At 42.3% G+C, this 22904-nt stretch overlaps 1 protein-coding gene across 4 annotated transcripts in view; it reads left to right on the plus strand.

Moving 5' to 3' along the window:
* Window positions 1–348: 348 nt before the first annotated feature.
* The window catches only part of TMEM87B (transmembrane protein 87B), a 51951-nt gene continuing 29395 nt past the window's right edge, over window positions 349–22904 (plus strand). For all 4 annotated transcript variants that reach the window (XM_054575559.1, XM_054575558.1, XM_054575560.1 and 1 more), the window contains exons 1-9: window positions 349–566; window positions 3902–3962; window positions 10721–10812; window positions 14035–14166; window positions 15013–15066; window positions 16259–16349; window positions 17732–17793; window positions 18019–18202; window positions 21172–21271. In XM_054575559.1, coding sequence (XP_054431534.1) covers window positions 435–566; window positions 3902–3962; window positions 10721–10812; window positions 14035–14166; window positions 15013–15066; window positions 16259–16349; window positions 17732–17793; window positions 18019–18202; window positions 21172–21271 — 908 coding nt within the window. In that variant the 5' untranslated portion in view covers window positions 349–434. The remainder of the gene's footprint in view (window positions 567–3901; window positions 3963–10720; window positions 10813–14034; window positions 14167–15012; window positions 15067–16258; window positions 16350–17731; window positions 17794–18018; window positions 18203–21171; window positions 21272–22904) is intronic.

The raw sequence follows: 22904 nt of genomic DNA on the forward strand, positions 1-22904 counted from the left end.
TGGGTTCTGCTGACCCTGACCTCAAAATACTTTTCATGAATTTACAGAGCCATCTGTTTCCTCTGAGAGGAGAGGGTCTGGGTAGGGGCACGTGCAGAGGATTCAAGAAACAGATCCACGTAGCAGAACTTTAACTCGGACCTCCAAGCCATAGGCCTTGCTAAGAACTCGACCGCCCCAAGGCCGAGCCTGGGACTTGAGAGCCCCACTCCCATCTGACCCCGCCTTCACTCTTAGCCCGGCCCCGAGCCCCGCCTCCCAGCCCCACCCTCACCACGGCCCCGCCCCACAGTGTCCCCGCCCCCTTCCCGCCCCACTTCCCACGCTCCCGCTCCTCCTCCTGAGTCTGGCAGGCGCCGCTTCCCTGACCGAACACCCTCGCCTCGGGGCGGAGCGGCACAGGTGCGGCTGAGTCGGGCGGCCTCCTCGTCAAGATGGCCGATGTGCGCCGCCGCCCGCTGGCTAGAGCTCCATTGCTGCGCGCCGCGCTCTGTCTGTTGTGCTGGGCCCCGGCGGTCGTGCGCGCCGTCCCCGAGCCTGGGCGCTGGGCAGCGACTGTCAGCGACGTAAGTGGCACCACACGGCCCGGCGTCCCCGGGCAGACTCTGTCCCGCGGACGCCCCTCCTCTGCCAGCCAGGGAGTAGGGGTGACGGGTCCGCCCGTGCGGGTGTCGGCTACTCTGTAGCTCTGTCAGGCCTCGTTTGCGGACCGAGGCTGGCCTCTGCGCTCAGCGACATTCCGGACCACTCTTCGGGGCGTTCCCAGGCCACACCGCGCAGCTACGCGGCGGACTCCGGTTCAGTTCCGGCCGAAAGGAGAAAGCGCGCATGCGGCTTCCGCTTTCTCTGTAAATGGGAGGGATACCCGCCGGGTCCACCACCCCCTCTCCCCCTGCTTGGGCCGCTGAGTTTTGCAGTGCTAGTAGCGTAGGTGGGCAGATAGAGCGCCTGGGGGCGAGTGTGCAGGCCCAAGGCTGTGGGAACCTCCCTCCAGGACAGGTCCTCTGAACACTGCGTCCAGGGGTTGCAGGATGGGATGAGGGGAGGCGGGGTGGATGCGGGCAAGCGCAGGGAGGAGCGTTTTGGAGAGACGTGTTAAAAGAGGGACAGGAAATTGAGAAGAGGCGTCACCTCTACATGAGATGACTCGACCAACTCTGTTTGACACGAGTATTTTCTACATCCATGGAAATGACGTCCAAGGGAACGTTATAAAGGGAAAAGTTATATTTTGGTGTTCTCAACCAGAAAAAGTATCGTAAAAGCTATGCTTCCTACAATATAAAAGCAGCACGTAAGAAGGAAAGTAGTTATCTTCTGAATCTTTACGACCCAGGGTAACCATTTCTTCCATAATCCTTGTTGGTTGGTGCCCCTTTTGTGCCGCAGTGGTAGAGCCTGCACATCTCTGTTACTGCGTTTCTCTGATCAGTAAGAAGCAAAGCTTGGAGAGCCATACTGAGGGCTTCTGGAGTGAATGGACAGTGTCATAAACTAAGTGAACAAAGCTGGAGGTGAATCAGCTGCGTACAGATTGTTAAATGACCTGACCATATCTATAAAGATCTGTGCCAACGATGCCTTCGATAGCGAGACTCCAAAAACCATGGAGAAAGAATGACTTTGATTCCTGCCTGAAGGGGAGACACTGTTCCTTGGCTCCCCCATAATTTATAGTCCTGTGTGACTCAGGTCAGAAGCAGTCCATAAAGCCCTTCTTTGCAAAAAACAGGCTGATTCTTTTTCCTATTTCAAGCTGTCAGAACTTGTTCTTGAGATCAGGAGAGTGAAGCTTTCTTTCCTTTGTACTACAAATCTGTCGGGAGATAGTTGTTTCGATGTAAAGGTCAACAAATAGTTTGAGCACCTACAGTGTGCCATGCACAGCACTGGCCATTGCTGTTGCAAAGGTGAATTTCAGACAGTAGCCCCTTCTCTCAAGAAGCCCACGTGGTAGGGACAGTAGTCGGAATTACATACAGTATGGTAGCATTCTTGGGATATTACAGGAGCACTGAGGAATCCCCCAATCACACTTTCTGGAGTCAGTGGCTGGCTGGGTCTTAAAAGATGAATTGGTGATAACCTTGGTGAAAAAGGAGGGAGTAGAGCAGCAGCAGTGAAAGAAATTGAGTGATGTTCTGCTGAATGATGCTCTGTCAGGAGTGTTAAAGGAGGCTCAAGCCACCGTAAGATAAACCTTCTGTGTCTGAGTTTGGCCTTGAACCTTATGCCAGGGGTCTAAATTCAAGGACCTGGGAGGGCTGAGATAAGTCATATCAGTGAGTGAAATGAGCTGGGTTCAGGACTGGAGGGAGCAGTGGGGGGTACAGTGGACTAAGGTCACATGCCCCTTATGAAGAGGGTAGTGGCCACTCAGCTCCATTGGTGGATACTATATGGCAGACTAGGCACGGAATTGTCAGGTCTCCTTTTTTAGAAGTCAGAATCCATATTATGTCAATTAAAAGGGCCCCTTTTAATTGGCCCCTTTTTTTAAAAAAGGGCCCCTTGTAGGCTAAAAAGAAAACCCCATTTATAAGTTGGATTATGCCCCAGGCCACTAGTAGCAACTTTGGGTTGTGGAATGAGGGAGGGCCATTGGAGGATCTAGTAAATGCTAATCACTGTGGCTGATATCTAAGGATCAGACCTGGAGGCAGGGGTACCAGTTAATTTATTGCAGAAGTGGAGGCAGAAAATGTTGAGGACCGGAGTTAGGGCAGTGGGAGCAGAAATAGAGAGCAAAAGCTAAGCTTGGGGAGGGTTTATGAGATCAATAAGCATGTCTTGGGAGTTAGGTGATGGAGGTGAGGTAACTGGAAGGAGCTATGGCTTAGGTGACTGGATGACATCATCTACCACCGAAATAGTGCCCGAAGAGTTGGTGAGGAGTGTGTATGGTTTAGGGAAGGTTGGTATGGATTGTGTGCTGAAAGTCCCTGTGAACATGACCTTTAGGCAGTTGGATATGTGAATTTGGCACTTAAAGAAGGGACCTGGGCTTTGGGTTTTATTGTTGATCAGGGCTTGGGATTCCGTTATTTATAGTTATTGTTGAAACTATGTTGGGGAGGGTGGAGGGCTTTTCAGGAAAGAGCAGCCTGTTCTATCTGTTTTTCTTTCATCCCTAACCACTTGTTCGTTTAACACAATCCCCTCTCACAGCATTTTTATTCTTGGTGAGGGCAGACATCTAATAACTAACTAATATGTTATCTAGTTTTGATTGTGGAAAGGGTTGTAAAGAAGAATGGGTCCCGGAGACCATATAAGGGAGGGCCTGGCATGGTGTGGGGAATGGTGGAAGACTTCCCGAAGAAGGGACTTTTGAACTAGGCTTCAAAGGGTAAGAGGGAATTAATGAGGTGAAGAAAGAGTGACAGGAAAGGGTTTTTAAGTAAGTTTTCGTGCAGAAGGAATATCATGCTTTGGAGGAGCTGAAAGAGAGGTTTTTAGAGAGGTGGGTGGCCCTGATAATGAAGGGCTCTGTGAGCTGAGTGAGAACTGTCTGCAGTAAGTGCAGAGCGGTGAACCCATCACAATGTGGGGAAAGGGCTGGCGGTTTCATCAGAAGTATCTTCACATAGATTCCAATTGCAGGTGCATAATGGTACAGTGGCAGCAGCCCTCAACTCGTAGGTGTTGCCGGCCCCTGACTGGGATGCTGGTGGCCGGGGCATTCCAGGGCCTCATATCAACTGTGGGGAGGAGATACACGGGCAAGGATTTAAGCAAATGAGTAATGTGATCAGGTTTATATTTTTTTTAAAGGTGATCACTCTGGTCATAGGGAGGACAGCAAGGATTGGAGCTATATGTTTTCCAGGATAAAGCTATACTCTTAAACAGTAGAGAAGAAAATTTTAACGTGATTTTTCTATATTGTTTTTCATTTTAGAAATCAGGGCCTTTGATATTTAGGAAAATTATGTTTAACTCAACTGATATCAAGTTTTCTGGTAAGTCTTATAAACTAAGATAATACTAATATAACAATATATTATAAGCAAGTAACATGTAAATATGTTATAAACTAATACATTAATGTGAGTTTAACAGTATTATATTTTGTAAACTAGGCAAATGTTTTGTTTTTAAGTGGTTCTAACATTTTAAGGGTTTCTTTTGTTTCTGTCAAGTCTTGCTTATTTTCAAGAATAAGCTTTTGTCTCAGACAGTGTAATATGATCATTCTTTAAAAATCATAATTAAAATCTAATAAAGTAGACTTTAGCAAAAAAGAATTTGACTTCTGAGGAATTTGACTCTAGATCTCAGCTTTTAAAACTAGATAAATTCTTTTTATGAATATTTTAAATGTTATAATTGTGATAAAACCTTTATGTCCCTCAAAATTTTTCAACTGTATGTATGATCATAGTATAAATAAAAAGTACAAGAAGCTAACATTTTAATTAGGCTTTTAGGGCTTATGAAAGTGAAAATATTTGTTAGGGACTGTGTTGTCCGTGTAAACACTGCTGTGCGAGGATTACCAAGTCAAAGATCTTGAGATTTTCAGTATGTTTAATGGGTCTAAATTGGATCATATTTAATGCGGTCCAACTTCCTCCTGGTGTTTCCAGTAACTTGACTGGGTAATTTGTTTACCAGCGTTAAAGTTTTGGGATAAGGAGTAATTTTGCGGGGGGTAACACAGATTGGCTTCCTTGGAATCCAAAGCCATGACCCTTTGTCACTCCATGCTCTGACCGTTGGTTGGTTGAGTCTGCCATTAGTAGGTCTTTGTTGAGGGAAGTGTGCCAGCCCTCAGCTAGAAAGCAGAGGTGGTTCAAAGCAGCCCGGTGATAGCAGACCATCAGTGTTTTAGGAGCTGGTTAAGAGGAAATTGAAGTCCCAAGGAGGTGAAGAAAAAATTTTGGCATCTAATTGCTTTTATAAATTTATGTCTCAGTGTCTACATGAATAAGATTTAAAAACCTGGTGCAGACAAAGAAGTTATGTGGGGAAAAAGTTAAATGGGCCAGAGAAACGCAGCATTTGATTTAAAAAAAAAAAAAAAAAGTCAATACATAATGTCAGAGATCAACCTAAGAGTAAACCACAGTCAAGACATCCAGAGAAAGAATGAGCAACAGAAGGAGGAGCAAAAACATTAAGACATCTGGTTTGCAGGTATGGAAATAGCATCTACCTGAGCCTCCTTGTTTTGGTGCCATGCTCACCAAGCAGCCTTCTCATCAACAGTATGGGACAGAGTTAGTTCATTATTACTCATCTATTTATTTATTTTTTTTAGGTTTCTGCATTCAGAATCTAGGTTTTTTTTTTAAATTATATTTTATTGATATTGTATTACAGTTGTACCATTTTTTCCACCTTAACTTCCCTCTACACACAGCTTCCACTCCCTAGGCAATCCCCACACCATTGTTCATGTTCAAGAGTCATGCGTACAAGTTCTATGGCTACTCCATCTCCTATACTGTACTTTACATTCCCATGGCTATTCTGTAACTACCTGTTTATACTTCTTAATCTCCTCACCTCTTCACCCATTGCCCCACACCCACCTGGCAACCATCAAAACTTCCTACCTGGCAACCATCAAAACACCCTCCTTATCCATGATCCTGTCTCATTCTTCTTGTTTGCTTAGTTTGTTTTTTAGATTCAGTTGTTGATAGGTATGTGTTTATTGCCATTTTATTGTTCATAGATAAATTCCTTTAAAAGTAGAAATTGATCATCTTCTTTTACTTAAATAAGTCCCTTTAACATTTCATATAATAATGGTTTGGTGATGATGAACTCCTTTAGTTTTTTTCTTCTTGGGGAAGCTCTTTATCTGCCCTTAGATTCTAAACGATAGCTCTGCTGGATAGAGCCGTCTTGACTGTAGGTATCTCTTTTTCATGACTTTGTCTGTTTCCTGCCAATCCCTTCTAGCCTATAAAGCTTCTTTTGAGAAATCAGCTGACAGTCTTATGGTAATCAACTGTAGATAACAAACTGCTTTTCTCTTGCTGCTTTTAAGATTCACTGTTTATCTTTAAGTTTTGGCATTTTAGTTATGATGTGTCTTGGAATGGGCCTCTTTGCATCGATCTTATTTGGGACTCTGTGATTCCTGAACTTGCATGGCTATTTCCTTCACCAAGTTAGGGAAGTTTTCTTTCACTATTTTTTCAGACAGATTTCCAATATTTTGCTCTTTTTCTTCCTTCTGGCACTCCTATGAGGTGAATGTTGGACTTTTTGAAGTTATCCCTGGTGCTGTTTATACTGTCCTCATTTTTTTGAATTCTTTTTTCTTCTTCTTCTTCTACGTGGTTGTTTTTTGGTTCCTTATGTTCCAAATCATTGATTTGATTCTTGGCTTCATCCATTCTACTGTTGTTTCCCTGTAAATCTTTCTGTATTTCAATTAGTGTATCCTTCATTTCTGACTAGGTCTTTTTTACGCTGCTGAGGTCCTCACTAAGTTCCTTGAGCATCCTTATGACCAGTGTTTTGAACCCTGCATCTGATAGATTGCTTATCTTTCTTTTGTTTAATTTTTTATCTGGAGTTTTGATCTGTTCTTTCATTTGGGCCATGTTTGTTTGTCTCCTTGTTTTGGCAGCCTCCCTGTATTTGTTTCTATGTAGTAGGTAGAGGTGCTTTGACTCCCTGTCTTGATAGTATGGCCTGATGTAGTAGGTGTCCTATAGGGTCCAGTGGCACAGCCTCCCTTTTCACGCAAGTTGGGTACTCGAAGTGTACCCCTCATGTGGGCTGAGTACACCCTGTTGTACTTGAGCCTTGATTTCTGTTGGTAGGTCAATGGGAGGGATTTACCCAGGCCAGTCAGCTGCAAGGACTGGCTGTGACCACTGACCACCAACCTCCGCCCTCTGTGGAGGGTCAGCTGTGCAGGAGCAGGGTGGTGGTGCTTGACAGTGGTCTGTAGCTGTCTGCTGGGTGTGCCAGCTCTGCGTTTTCCTGGGCATGCAAGCCAAGACGGAGCCCCTACTTGTGTTCTGCCCAGGGACACCCTTCCCGAGCTATAAAGCAATCTAAGATGGCTGCTACTTGTGCTGAGCTTGGAGTTACCCAGGCAGAGCGAAGCTGTGAATATAGGCTGACTGCTGCTAGTGCCAGGCCTGGGGTCATTTAGTTATTGCTTGTTTGATAGGATTTAAGAAGTTGTGAAACTTGAGCCACAACCAGCCATTCATATAAAAATCATGGTTAACAGTCTTGGTGGGTCGGTAAGTTGGGTGGGACAAAGTCCCAGGGGATCTCTAGGGCAGAGCAAACAGTGTTAGCCACTTTGACAGAGGCTCAGATATGGCACCTACTGCTGGCTTTGTGGCTCTGTTGGGGGAGGGCTTAAAAAAGTGCCAGTGGCCTCTGCCGGCCTTTCTGTCTGGGAGAAAGCTGCCCCCCAGCTCCCACCTTGATGTTAGACACTTTAGTTCCTTCCTTTATGCCACTGTTGCCTCTCAAGCTGCTACCCCACTGGTGCTGGAGCTCAGAGAGAGTGAGTCTGTGTGAATCCATGTGTGGGTTCTTTAAGAACTGTTTGGGGCTTCTGAAGTTTCTGCTACCGATTCAATCTTCCCCTGGTTTTGCAGCCAGAAGTATGGGGACATATCTTCCTGGCACTGGAACCCTGGGCTGGGGCCCGGTGTGGCACTGGGACTCCTCGCTATTGAGATATCCCTCCTAAATTTTTATCCACCACATGTGGATATGGGACCAGCCCATCCTGTGTCTCTACCCCTCCTACCAGTCTGGATGCATGTGGCTTCTTTCATTCTGTCATGGGCAGACTTCCACCCAGCTTAATTTCTGATGGTGGTTTTATATTTTAATTGTAATTTTAATGTGGTTGTATGAGGAGGTGAGCTGTGTTTACCTATGCTGCCATCGTGACCAGAAGTCAACCCATCCGTTTTCAGTTACTGTTCATTTTAAGTGAGAAATTGGACGTTCTAGTTCATACATCTGCATTGGTGGTGTGGTGGAGGTCTGAGACTGAGTCTCAGTGTTCTCGCAGAGCCAGATTTTAGTGCCTGCAAGCTAAGAATTGGGTCCTTTGGTATGCGGCCTTGCTGTTGGGTGGATCAGACTTCTGGCTTTCCCTTAGGTGACCACTCTTTTGCTCCCTCATTCAAGATGCCATCGTATGGAGCCACTGTTGAACATTTCTCAATGTAATTATATTAACAATAAAAGAAATATGCCATATAATCATCTCAATATATACAGAAAAGCATTAGAAAAAACTCGCTCATGATAAAAACTCACTCAATACTCACTCATGATAAAAACTTTCAAAAAACTGGAAAATATTCCTCACTCTGATAAAGGGCATCGAACATGCTATCATTTCTCCCTGGGTTGATCTATAAACTCAGTTAATTCCAATCAAAGTCAACTTTTATATAGAAATTGACTGGCTTTTCTAATATTTATATGTAAATACAAAGGGCCTAGAATAACCAAAACAATTTTGAAAAAGAGCAAAGTTAAAAAGATTTTACTATCTGGTTTCAAAACTTACATAAAGCTACAGTGATAGTAACAGTGTGGTACTGGCATAAGAATGGACATATAAAACAAGAAATCAGACTAGAGTGGCAGAAATAAACCCACATACATAAGGTCAGTTGATTTTCAACAAAAGTGCAAAGGTAGCTCATGGAGAAAGGACAGTCTTTTCAACAAATGATGCTGGAACAACTGGATATCCACCCTGAAAAACACCTCAGTTCTGCATGGATCATGGACTTGGCCACTCTACCCCCATCTCTGCCCTCCCCTCCTGGGGCCCTGTTCACGTGCATGTGAAACTGCTGATGCTGTCTCTCAGGTTGCTGAGGCCCTGTGAAATTTTTTTCAGTCTCTTTTCATGCTTCATGTTGGATATTTTTGTTTCATTTTCTTCAAGTTCAGTGATATTTTTCTTCTGTAGTATCTAATCTGATGTTAATCTCATGCAATGAACTTTTTATTTCAGATATTTTTCTTTTTTTTGGAAAAACATTTGCCACTTGATTTATTTATTTTTTTAAAAAAATTTTATTTTAATTTATTTTTTCAAATACATTTGTCTCTGCCTCCCCCCCTTATTTCAGATATTTTTCAATCTCTAGAAGTTTGGTTCTTTTTTTAAAATACTTTATTTCTCTTATCAGTACTTTCATATTTTTCTTTACACATTTGAACATATGGAACATATTTATAATAGCTGTTTTTACATGTTTTTCTGCTAATTCTTGTCATTTTTGTCATTTCTGACGTCTTTGTCATATTGATTGATTCACATCATGATTATGAGTCAAATTGTCCTGCTTTTTATATCTAGTGTTTTTGTTTGGATATTGGATTTTGTGAATTTTGCATGATGTTGTATTCCTTTAACAACTTTGTTCTGGTACACAGTTAAGTTTCTTTTGGGTCAGGTCGATCCTTTCCAATTATATTTTAAATTCTTTTAGGACGGATCTGGAGTAGCCTTTACTCCAGGGCTGACTTAGCACCACCCTTACTTAGGTGTGACCCTTCCATGTCTCTCCCCAGGGCTTGGTGTGTTAATGAGGCCTCTGAGCTACTCTGAATTGTTGGGCTTCTCCCTGTGCACGGGCAGGCTGCCCTGTTCAATGCACTGTCTGTGCAGAGTTCTTTTGCTTTTTCTCTGAGTAGTTCTCACCTCTTGGGTACTCTGCCCCAGAAGTTCTACCAATCACAGCCTCTGGAAGTCAGTTTCTGGTTTCAGTTTGAGTTCCCTTTGGTTACCTTCATGATGGCTCAAAATGGCTCCTACCTCCATTCATGACCTTGTGTAGTCCCCTGCATTATTATATCAAGGTTGGTCTGACCAGTAGAATATGACAGAAGTAATGGCATGTCACTTATGATGCTAGGTCATAAAAGATGTTGTGGCTTCTTTGCCCCCTCTCTCTGATGACTCACTGCTGTGTTGCGACAACACTTTCAAAAGAGTTTTGTCTTATCCTAAACTTAATTCTTTCCAGTCTGTCTAATATTGTTACTCTCCTGCCTGAAACATTTGGTGGTCCTTTGTAATACTCAAAATAAAGGAAACTCCCTGGCAGAGCAAAAGAGCCCTTATGAACTTTTCTCCCGCTTCCCCTCTCTGGGTTCTAAGCATAGCACACTATTTTCAGACGGGCGTGCTAGTGCTGCGCTCTCACTCACCCTGGGCGTTTGCTTCCACCCTCCTCCTCGCCTGGCTAAGTCCTGCTCCTTCTTTGGTTACAGGCCGCCTCCTCCAGCAAGCCTGCCAGCATCCCATTCTTCATGCTCTTCTGGGGACTGTGAATTGTTACCCCTCCATTCCCTGATACCTCTTATATAAAGGACAGGGACTGTTAAATTCCCATTATGTCCCTTCTTGGCATATAAGGGGTGCTTGCTCAGTACGTTTTGAATGAGTAAGTCAGTGAAGAGAACATTTTAGAGTGAAGTAAGTAATGTTAACATGTCTGGCCACTCAGTTGATTTTAACACTGGACTTAACATATAGATGAAATAGATAGTGGTATAGCAACTTTTGGTTAACTGTGATAATTTAATTTAATGAATTTACCTGTCTCATTTTTCAGTGACTTTTGGAGACATTAAGTAATGTTTTACTCATTGTTTCATTGAAGTAGCCTATTTTAAATGACATTCTTGAAACTTGAAGTTTATATTGGAGTATGTATATTATTATTGAAAATTGAGACTTTCTTTTCCTAAACAGTTAAGTCATTCCATTGTTCCGGGCCTGTGAAGTTTACCATAGAGTGGCATTTGAAGCATTATACCTGTCAAAATGAATATTCTATGCTGGATGTAAGTAAAACACAATTCTTTAAAAAGTTGTATTTATTGGCCCTGGCTGGGTGCCTAGGTTGGTTAGAGCATCATCCTGATTTTGCAAGGTTGAATGTTTGATCCCTGGTCAGGGCACACACAAAAATCAATCAATGAATGCATAATAAACAGAACAACAAATGGATGTTTCTTTCCCTTCCTTCCCCCTCCCCCCTTCCCCTTCCCTTCTTTCTTCTCTTTCTCTAAAAATCAATAAAACACTGAAAGTAAATAAATAAAAAATAAATAATTATATTTATTGAGGTAATATTCGTTAATAACATTATATAAATTTCAGGTATACAACATTATAACTTGATATCTGTGTACTTGATAGCATGTTCACTACCTAAAGTCTAGTCTCCTTCTGTCACCATATATTTGACCCCCTTTACCCAATTTGCCCTTCTCTCATCCTCCTTCTCCTCTGGTAATCACCATACTGTTATCTGTCTATGAGTGTGTTTTTGTTTTTTTGCTTGTTTGTTTGTTGCTTTTGTTATTTATTCCAAGTATGAGTGAAATCATGCAGTTTTTGGTCTGACTTACTTAGCATAATGCTGTCAGGATCCATCCATGTTATCACAAATGGCAATATTTCATTCTTTTATATGGCTGAGTAATATTCCATTGTATATATGTACCACATCTTTATCAAATCTTTCATTGAAGGACACTAGGTTGTTTCCATATCACGTCTAATGTGAATAACGGTGCAGTGAACATAGGGGTGCATATCTTTATGAATTAGTGTTCTCATTTTTTTTTGGATAAATTACCCCGAACAGGAATTGGTAGGTCATATTGTAGCTCTATTCTTAATTTTTTAGGAACCTCCATACTGTTTCCCACAGTGGCTGCACCAGTTTAATCCCATCGACAGTGTGTGAGTGTTCCCTTTTCTCCACATCGTTGTCAACACTTACTGTTTGTTGATTTATTGATGATAGCCATTCTGACAGGTATAAGATGATATCTCAGATATACATAAATTTTTAATGTATGTATATAAAGCTGTGAAGGAAAATTATGAGTATAAAAATTTATTGTTCATCAGGTGAGGAGGCCAGAAATATAGATTGTAGTCTTACAAGTGCCACAGATTTATTGGGCCTTACATAATATATGCTTTAATCCTATCAAAGTATATGCTTTCTGAGAAGAATACCAATCTTTTTTTAAGACGTGTTTTTAAAAATTTTTTTTACTGATTTTAGAGAAAGAGGAGTGGGGAGAGAGGGAGAGAAACATTGATTTGTTATTCCACTTATTTATGTATTCATTGGTTGATTCTTGTGTTTGTCTTGACCAAGGATCAAAAGTACAGCCTTGACATACTGGGAAAACACTCTAACCAACTGAGCTACCCCATCAGGGCCAGAATACAAATCTTTTAGTTTCCTTGTATTTTATGAAAAATGTTAGTAAATGTTTATTAAATCAGACATGTAGGAACCATTGATAAAAGGACTCTGGGTCACATACAAACCAAAATAGACTTAAGAAAGAAATGTAAGTTTCACTTTATTAAAAAAATTAGTAATATGACACCTAGAACTTATGTGCATACTGGTAGATTTAGTATGAGCGGATCTCAGAAAGAGGTTAGGAGGGGAAGGCGCCATCAGGGAAAGGGGGGGGCGGGGGGGGAGCTGTGTGAGAGGAAGCCAGGCGGCCAGGGTGTGTCCTGCTCCCGGCCCTGCAGCCTGGGCCCCTGGGCCCTCATCCTGGCATTTCTTTCAGTAATGCTCCCTGTCGTTCCTTCTCAGCTGACCTTGAATAATGTGTGGATTTCCATACTTTTATTTATATTATCTTTTCATTTGGGGTGAAAGATGTCATTTTCCTTGAATACTGCCTTTTAACTTTATCCCTAAATATTTTACCTCTTCACACTAAATAATGTGTGTTTCCTAAGAACAACAATATTCACTTAGATTACACAGTATAGTTAATCAAATTCAGGACATTGAGCATTAAGAACAATACTATTGACTAATAAATAGACCTTATTAAAATTTTGCCTGTGTCCCAATAACATCCTTTTTAGCAGGTTTTTTTGTTTTTCTTTATTCCTGGTACAGGAACCAGTCTAGGACCACATTGCATTTCTGTAGCTTTTTTTTGTTGTTGTTGTCTTTCATGACATGACATTGAAATATTTGAAGTGTACAAGCCATTTATTTTTACAAAATATTCCTCAATTTGAGTATTTCTAATGTTTCCTTGTGATTAGATTTGGGTTATATTTTGAGCAGACATACCAGAAAACCCTGGTTTGTCCCATTTTTGGTCAGTTGGTTAGGGAAGTTTCTGGCAGTTTTCCCCACTGTAAAGTTACTGCTTTTCTCTTTGTTATTAACAGTAATTTGTGAAAAAAAAACCTTTGTATATAAATATGTACCCTGTTCCTTATCAGTCCTTGTTTTCACATCCTCTGATTTTTTCCCCAACGAATTAGTTACTACACTGATGGTTGCTACATTGCGGTTTTCTGATGTTTGTTTTCTCCTACATTTGTTAGCATTTTTCTATGAGAATGAGCTCTCTCTTTTCTTCTGTCTTACCTATCTTTCAGTCGGTCAGTCATCAGTATGGACTCATGGGTTTTTGCTTCATTGTGAATTATAATATATTGCTGTTTTTACTTACTTTGCCCAAGTTGTCCCGTATTTGGCCAGCAGAAGCCCACCTACCCTTTTCTTGTTGACTGGAAGTTGCCATTAGGTTTTATTCCTGCATCTATCCAGGAAGAACCCCAGGTCCTGGTGTGTGAACAGATGTGCCCCGACCTCAGTTGTGTTTGCACATTTGCTCTGTGTTGCTAAGTGTGTGGTTTGTCTTTCCTCCTGGTTAAATGCTTTCTTTCTCTCTAAGGTTGTTTATACTTGGTATCAGATGGAAGTAGCCCCAGGACAAAGTATTGTATATTTCAAAACACCTTAATCACTTTCTTATTGTATGATTATGGTTGTATTATGTTTTACTACCTCTGAGCACATTGGAATGACTAAAATGTTGTGATTTCTCAATTTTACTTAACATTATATTCAAACCTTTTTTTTTTTTCCTGTATTTTGCTCTGCATATTTTCAAGTGTTCCAAACTGAGTAAATTTTTGGCATTATTTAGATACTAGATTTTATTGATCTTTTCGAGTAAGTGTGGAAATAAATTATAACAAAATTTTACCTTGGGTAGGAGCTGTCAGAGAAGCATGAAAGTGTTGGTGAAGACTTCTGTGGTAATTATTTCAAGGACACTGAATGTTGGACAACAAAAAATGAAAAGTTATATTGCGACAGTAACCTGCAGGTGTTTCCCTCATTATATGTGAGTATCTTGTCTTGTAATGTTAAAACAGAATTTATTTTACTCCCAGTGCATACAAATATCAGCTTAAACTCTGTTTTACTGAACTTTTGATAAAGGTGCTAAATTTGTTAATTTTTAGACTGAGATCTTTGTGAAGGTTGTAGTACATAAGGAATGAGATGTTGGCACCATTGTTCTGTTTCTTTGTACCCGTTTGTGGCAGCGTCCCTTCATGGTCTGCTGTCAGTTCTTTCCTGGTTTTCCCATCTCCTTCGTTCTGCCAATACAGTGTTATCAGGGTTCCCAGTGACCACAATGTTCAATCCAGTGGTCTGCTCCTCTTGTCACAGTCTGTCAGCATTTAACACATGGGAACACTCTCCTTCTATATGCACTTGCTCCCTCTCGGTGTGGAAGATCAGATTCTAAAATGTCACCAGTAATCATCCCTGAGTGCTGAACCTATGGGTCATTTTACCTTATTTTTTGTTCTGTAAATTCTGAAATGAAAATACATCTTTGGTAAAAATTTTAAAGCAATTACTTAAAAATTTGTGATGTGTAATAAACAGATAGTAAAGTGTGCTTATCAGAACTATATGGCGTGATGAATATTTTAGTGCCTGGAGCTCTCTTTTAGTTCCTCCTACCCTCCCTACCAACCACAGCCACTATCCTGATTAAGGAAGTAATTTTCCAAAGCAGGGTTTTGTTACTCGTGTTTGGATTACAGTGAAATTTGTTCTCTGATGTTCAGCTTTCAAATTTTTACTTTTTTCACAACGCATTTTTTTCTTAATTGTTAAAATTATTCTCATAGAAATGCAGCGATATAAAATAGAATTGATTTATTCTTTTTTCCAGAATAAAGAACTAGTTACAAATATGAGAAATGTTTCAAACCAGGAAGAATCAATGGTAAGTCATTTTATTTGTCTTTATATCAATATATGCAAGCTATAGGAAGACTGAAAAGAATCTGCTAATGGATTGGTCACTTAGAGAGTGATATAAAGTAGGGTTATTAGAACTGGGAAAGGGAAAAAAGTATCTTTTCTTACATATAGCTATATGAATTTTGTGTAGACTTATTTCTATCTTTGTTTAGAAATCTCTTTAAAGTTATAATTTAAGGTTAACTTATATGCAGCCTTTCTTTTCTTTCAAAAAATGAAATTTGCTTTCAAATGCTCAAGATAGCATAGCAGTGGGCTGGTATAGATCATCATTAAGGATGTAAAGAAATAGGTAGAAACTGAATGTAGCATGGAGGGGAGAGAAAATTTGGTATTTTGGGGAATTACTAAAAGTCAGAAAACCTAGAGGCCAAGAGAGTTAGAAGGAGTTGTGTGTAAGGACTGAGAACAGATTTAGGAGCGCTTAATGTTTGCTTTTATACTGTGACTTCCTGTTTCTTGTTTTCTTTCACCATCTTAAAGAGTAGCCTGATAGTAGAAAGGCATTCCTCTGCATTGGGGCTGGAGGGGACACAGACTCTTTGCACAAACTGTCACAGGTGAAGGAGGATGAAGTAAAAGGGAAAGACAGGAAATACTCAGCAAGGAGGAATGTGAAAAGTTTGGTCCAGTTGTGTGAGTCATTGAAGGGGTCATAGACATTATAGCACCAATTGGAATCCCCAGTGGGACTGCTAGTAACTTAGTACATTGAAGGATTTAAATAATTTAGCCTATATATGGCATATGAGTCATTTCTCACAAAGTTAGTCTGACTTCTTCCTCCCACAGTTCAATTAAAAAACACATTGAAAAATGAATGCTTGATGATTTGGATAAAATATGGGAAGAGAAACTATTTGAATAGTGGTATTAAATAAAACAGAATGATAACATTAACAGAACATCTGTAGAAATGTAAAAAGTAGAAAACATTAAAGAGTGGAAAAGGCTTTTTTCCTCCTCCATCCCCTTGGGCCTGGAAAGATGATGGTAAAAACTGAGAGGATCTTCCCACTACCCACCGTTCCTTTTCTTTGTGTTATCTTTGTTTTTTAAAAGTAACCCAGTTTTAAATGTGGTAAACAATTATTTATCTCCATCTTATATAGCAATTTAAAAAAAAAACAAAGGATATTACTTTCATGTTTCAGGATGTTGTTGCAAGAACACAGAGAGATGGGTTTCACATCCTTATCGTTTCATTTAAAACAGAAAAAACCGATGCAAACTGGAATTTGAATGGTATGGTTAAACTGTATGCATGTTTATTGTCTGCTTTTACTGTATTTTGTATTTTTGTCATTGACCCAAATCTGCATTCTCTGTTAAAAACACATCATTCAGAAATGCATTTCTGTTAATCACAAAAATGAATAATCTATTTGGGGGACTTAAAACTTTATAATTAGGTATCTTAAGTTAAATTTAAAAGTTTTAAACTTCATAGTTGGGTAGCAAACCCTTCATCCTTCCAGATTTTAGAAAAAAGCAAACAGGCAGGCAGCCTCTTAATTGTATATGAAGTAGCTTATGTTCTATTTCTTGAAATTGGCCATCATCAGTGTTTGAAAATTGTTCTTTAAAAGTTTTTTAAAAAAACATCAGTCTGTAACTTAGGAGTAGAAGTAGCATGTCTGGCACCTGTGGCTTCTGGGGTCTGTGAGCTCCCCAGCCCCTGACAAGGTTGCCCCTCTGTGGCTCAGTGAGCGGTAGTTCTCAGTGCCCAGGGCAAGAGCGTCCTCACTATAAGCAGTTTCAAGGGAATGGAGGTTTTCACATGTCCTGGAATTGCTTTGACTGTCACTTTGCAGAGCAGGCGTCTGCTGGGCTGACAGTAGCCAACAGCATGTAAGGGTTCTGAGGATTTGCATTCTGCTCTGGTTCATGCACTGGGGACACAGGAAGAGATGCCCAATTCAGCAGGGGTGGGGGTCAGAAAGCAGTGGCGTGAATGGGCCTCACTGCAGAGGCAAAGAGCTGGTGTTCTGTGTGGGAAGCTGGTGGAGGTGGCTGGTCTGAAGGATTGTGAAGTAGGGCTTCCTTCTGGAGGTGATATGTGGGCCAGGCCACGCCACATAGAGGGAGCAGGGACCTTGATGTCATTCTGCTACCTCTCTGCTGCCCCCTTCCACGCACATGCCTTCCTCCAACACTAGGAGGCAGCGTTGAGCCCCTGCTAGTTAGAAGCTGGAACAGTTGCTAAGTGAGTTCTGCACTGTTTTGGACACTCTTTATTATCACTTTCTTAACCAACAACCCAGACTAGATGCTTGAGGTCAGTCATTTATCCCAATTATGTGAAGGGAGACAGAGTCCTCAGAGGAGGCTGGTGGCTCAGCAGGGGCCAGGCCACAGCCACTGCAACTCTGCTTTCTGCGTGAGGTGAGATTTGGCACAGGTTTTACAGTTAAGTGTGTACCATTGAAGGTGTCTTGATAAGATCACATAATCAAACAACTGGCAACTATCCAATATCTGTGTGTGCTGGGTAAAAATTCAGCCATTTGTTAGCTGCTTTGTATTGTTGGAGCCTTTTGGGAAATGAGCTTATATGTAAAATTTAAGAGGAAGCTGATTGTTAAATTAACTCTTTACTTTCTTTATCCTACCTTCACTTTCATCAGTTTCTCTTTCTATGATGGGACCGAAAGGGTATCTGTCTGCGTCAGATTGGCCTCTCATGATTGTGAGTATGTTTCATCATTTTTTTAAAGGTGAATTTTGTATCCTAATTGGAAAAGTAAAAAAACCTAAGAGCTCAGTGGTGGTAATCCCTTAGTAACTAGTGCCCTGATATACCCTCTATTTTCAGAGTCACTGGAAAATAAAGGATTGATAGTTGAATGTAGAAATGTTGATTTTTCACATGATAGGTAGGCTTAACTGATTAAAATTGCTTCTCTCCCTGCAGTTTTACATGGTGATGTGCATTGTCTATATTTTTTATGGTGTGCTGTGGCTGATGTGGTCTGCCTGTTATTGGAAAGATATATTAAGAATCCAGTTCTGGATCGCAGCTGTCATTTTCCTGGGAATGCTTGAAAAAGCAGTTTTTTATGCTGAATACCAAAACATCAACAACACTGGGCTATCAAGTAAGTTGTGACTTTTTCCGTAAACACGGTATGATCCATGGGTCCTCAGGGTCTGAGCAGAGCTGTGGGTGAAGAGGAAGGAGACCATGAAGGGACTGTCAGAGTGGAACTCTGACCAGGGCCAGCATGTGTGTCTTCATTTCTCATTTTTCTTCTTGCTGACCTTCCCTCACTTTGCTCTTGCAGAGAAGAAAATCCCGTTCCCTAAGGTTCAGGTACTGTGACTGGATTGAAACAACATAAAGGCTAGACAGGGAGCTTTAGGTGCATCTGGTCTTGGAGGAGATTTCCCTGTTTTTCCCTTCCCCCTTTACCTCCCCCCCCCCAAAAAAAGAGAGGAAAATTTGCCCACAGTGGGTAAAATTGGTGGTGCCTACAGCCTGCTTTCATTGTTCCACCTCTTCCGTTGTACACAGGCTTTCGTGTGAAGTTTATGTGCGAAGCACAGAGGGTGTGTGGTTGGGTATCTATACTGTGTGCCAGGCTTCTAGAAGGTAGATATCAAAAAGCTAGAAAAGTCAGTTAATTCAGTTACTGAACCTCAGAAGGGAGAGAGCCTAGAAGGGCTGAGCGCTCTGAAGGATGTGCTTCTGAGGGGCCAGTTACAATGAGCTCAAAGGGCGAGCTATGTCTGCTACTTTTTTTAAAATACTCTAGGGGATAAAAGTGAATTGAAATACAGATGAAACAAATTTAACATAAGGCTGATAATACAGATGAAACAGATTTGGTATAAGGCAGAAAGCTGCGTGATGGTACATGGGATTTCATTTACCACCTTCTCTGTGCTTGGGAATGTTTGTCATTTCCCCAAACAAAAAGTTTAAAGGGACTTGTACAAAAGAATAAAGAAAGGACAAGAATCCAGGGAGTCACATGAGAGGCGTTACTATTCTATAAGGAGTTTCAGTGACATTTTTGTGTTTATGCTGTAACCAAATAAGGAAGGAAGGACGGGGCTGCTGCTGGTGGCTGGGGTTGACGTGTCCTTGAATGCTGGAGGAGGCTGCTCGGCCCCTCAGCTGCTGGAGGCGGTCTTTCACATGAGAAGGTCAAGGGTGGTGTTGACTCCGGCAAGAGCAGAGAAAGCCTATGGCCCATCTGCGGTCCTCAGGGGTTTTTAAGCCCTCAGTTTGGGATGACACCAGCAGGGCTTGGGAGACAGACCCCAGACTACTGTCCGTGTCTGAGGAGTCCTGTGGAAGAGAAGAGGTGCCAGGAGACTGGGCAGGGGCCAATGTGTGACTTTCCCAGGTGGGAATTTGTCACCGAGGCGCTCCTGGAAGGAGAGACTTTAAAGGGATGGGAGCAGTGATTGTTAGGGCCCAAGGTGGGCAAACTAAGAGTAGATTATATTCTTACAGCCTCTAGATTGGGAACAGGAAAGTGTAGTAAACTGCATCTATCCATACGTCTTCAAGGTAGAGACAAGGTGGAGAAAGTGAGCTGAAGCAAGAATAATGAGGTGGATTCACATCTGGTTTCTGAATACTTTCTAATTCTCTCCATCTTCACTGCTGGCACCCTCGAGTTCCTGGATTTCTGGAGTAGTCCCTGAACATTTCCTCACCTGCAGTCCAGTTCTTGTCTAAGCCATTAAGTATAGCAATCCTGTACTTATAAAGTAAGATAAAGCTATCCATTTTATTTCAAGGGTCAGCAAACTATTTCTGCCATATAGTAAATATTTTAGACTTTGCAGGCCACACAGCCTCTGTTGCAGCTGCTCAACTCTGTCCTTGCAACACGAAAGCAGCTGCAAACAAGTTGAAGTGGCTGTGTTTCAGTACAACTTTATTTACAAAAATAGGCATGGGGCAGATTGGGACCATGGCCTGTGGTTTACCGGTTCCTTTTTACTCTGTTTACTGTCTCTGACTACCCAGAGCCCTTAGCTTCAAGTCCAGACTCAGAACGTAGCTTACAAACCCACGTGATCGCTCCTTCTCTGTTCCAGCCCCTTAGCACCCTTCTTGTACTCGGCTGCAGACATGCTGAATCTCCCTCCACTTCTTGGAGCAAGGGACTTCATGGTTTTCTTCTTGTCTTCTCCATGCTCTCACATGTGCCATTTATTTTGCTTTCCCGTGTCTTCCCCCAAGATAGTTCACTCTTGCTCTGCCTTCAGGTCCAGACTTAGATGTCATTACCTTTGAGAAACTTATCTGGACCCTCATGCTCCTCCCATGTGTGGATTAGGTTGGCTTTCTTTGCAGTCTGGGGAGAGATTGTGTAACCTCTGTCACTTACCAGGCTGGGTTTCATCTGTTGACTTGTCCTAACCAGAGTACAGTCTCCACGAGGCAGGGACCATGATGTCTCTATTACTAGTACAGCCACACTGTAGGAGCACAAATGAATAAATGATGCAAACATCCTGAGAAAAGACTCTAGGGGACATTACGGGTACATATTTACAGAACAAGAAGAGGGATATTGTTCTTTGTCATCTTCAAGGGGAAAGATCGAATATGGAGGAAGTTCAAGTAGACGGATTTCATGCTGGCACAAGAAAGCTGTGCCTAACAGAGCTGGTGAGATGTGGAGTGGCCCGGCCAGGTGGCTCAGTTGGTTGGAGCACTGTCCTGATACACCAACAGGTTGCGATTCGATTCCTGGTCAGGGAACATACCTAGGTTGTAGATTGGATCCCCAGTCCAGGCCGCTACAGGAAGCAACCGATTGATGTTTTTCTCTCTCTTTCCCTCCCTCCCATCCTCCTTTCCTTTCCTCTCTAAAATCAGTAAACATCCTTGGATGAGGATTAAGAGAAAATAAATATGGAGTGAATTCTTCAGCAGGTTATCCCTTTCACTGAGGTTTCCAACATCAGTTGGGTTAGATGACTTTGAAATCAAATACGGCTAATCTTCCTGAGGTCAGATGTTATTGTACATGGTACATGTTTAGAATTGGTGACGGGCCTCCGCATGCACACACAGTGAACTGATTTCTTTCTTTCTCCTCAGCCCAAGGTTTGTTGATATTTGCGGAGTTGATATCTGCGGTTAAGAGGACGCTGGCCCGCCTCCTGGTGATCATCATGAGCCTGGGATACGGCATTGTGAAGTGAGTCCTGCTCTGCTGGAAAGACCAGTGTCTTCAGTCCTGTGGCCCATCCATCTCCGCTGTAACCTATGAGGCGGGACACTTCTAAGTAGCATTATCCAAACTCCATAGGGAAGTATCCGTGGGAACATGTTCCTAAAGGGTGTCCATGCAGTGACTATTTGCTATGGTCCTCAGCTTTTTACAGTTCAGTGAATAAGCACTGGCATCTTCCCAGCCCCCTCGAGCACGTCTTTCCTCATCCCTGTGAGTCATGGGGCCTGAATATGAAAGTTTATCCTCTTTAGCCCATTTTTCTCCATTCTTCCCTAAAACCCTCTGACTCCCAGAGCTCAGGCCTTCTGGCTGGACCACCTGCTCTATCTTTTCACTGTGGTCCCATCACAATCCAGGTTTCTCCCCTCCTTCCTTAACTCCCTGAGCACGTGCTTCCCCATCTCCTCAGCTTGTCCTCATCCATCAGAATTACCGGTGCCGTCAGGATCCTTGTTGCTTATCCATTTAGTAACCTGATCTCGCCCCAGCACCTCTGCCCTCATCACCTTTATCTCACCTCAGATAAGAGTCAAGGCCATTTTCTAGACTTTGTTACTCTGGACAGCTGCACCCTCTTTATCACAGCTTTAAGTAATTCATTTTTTAGCTGTCACCACCTCTTTCCTGTTCACTTTCTCCAATCTGTTAGCTCCAGTCACCCTCTGACCCTGGTGTGGCCTCTGGCCTTTTGATCCTCACCTTCCACTGGCCCTTGCCTCTCGCCTCTCACGTGCTCACCTCTTTCTTCAGCTTACATTTCTGATCCGGCAGGGATTCTTTTGAACACCTGGGGCCCTTTGCCTGGTTTTCCTGCCTCTGCCTGGGGCCCTGTCATTGTGTTCAGGCAGCAGCAGCTAAGGTGATCCTTTTAAAATGTAACTCAGGTCTCGTGACTTTTCTGCCCATTCTACTCAATAAAACCAGAATTCCTTCTTTGGCTTTTCAGATGGCCAGCCTCCTCTCCTAACCTCTTCCTTTTGAATACTGCTCCTTCCTCTGGCTATCTTGCTATTGCTGTTCTGTAAACACAACACACTTCCTTGCAGTGGAGGCCTCTCCGCAGACCTGAGCATGGTGTGCTCTCGTCACCTCTGTCAGTCTCTGCTCTTCTGTCATCTCCCCAGGAAGAGAGCCCTGCCAGGGTGCGAACGTGGTACACGGCACACACCGTCTGTTAGAGTCCTGTCCTCTAGAAGACTACTCCATGCACACATCAGTATTTGCTGTGCTCCCCTCCCCACCCACGAGCAGAGTTGGAGTTTTGCCTGTTTTGTCCTGGGTACCATGATGCCTCAGTGCTGTCCCTGGCGTAGAGCAGGCATTCAGTAAATAGCACTGATTGCACATATATATGCGTGTGAGCTCATGGTTGGTATATTTAGGAAGATTTCATCCAGGAGACCTTCCTTTCATTGGACTTTTATTGAGATTCCTTCTCAGATGCTTTGCTTTGAGGTCGTGGGTTTGATACAGTATATAGAACACAAAACCCTCTTGTAGCATCTCGTGTACCTCATGGTTCTAGTTACGAACATCAGGGCCTTAGGTGCGGGTGCATTGCTGTGAGGGCCCAGCACTTCGAGCGCACTCCCCTGCG

The sequence above is a fragment of the Pteronotus mesoamericanus genome, unplaced genomic scaffold (assembly GCF_021234165.1).
Source record: "Pteronotus mesoamericanus isolate MK-2021 breed Mesoamerican mustached bat unplaced genomic scaffold, CSHL_Meso_final contig_311, whole genome shotgun sequence".
NCBI lineage: Eukaryota > Metazoa > Chordata > Mammalia > Chiroptera > Mormoopidae > Pteronotus > Pteronotus mesoamericanus.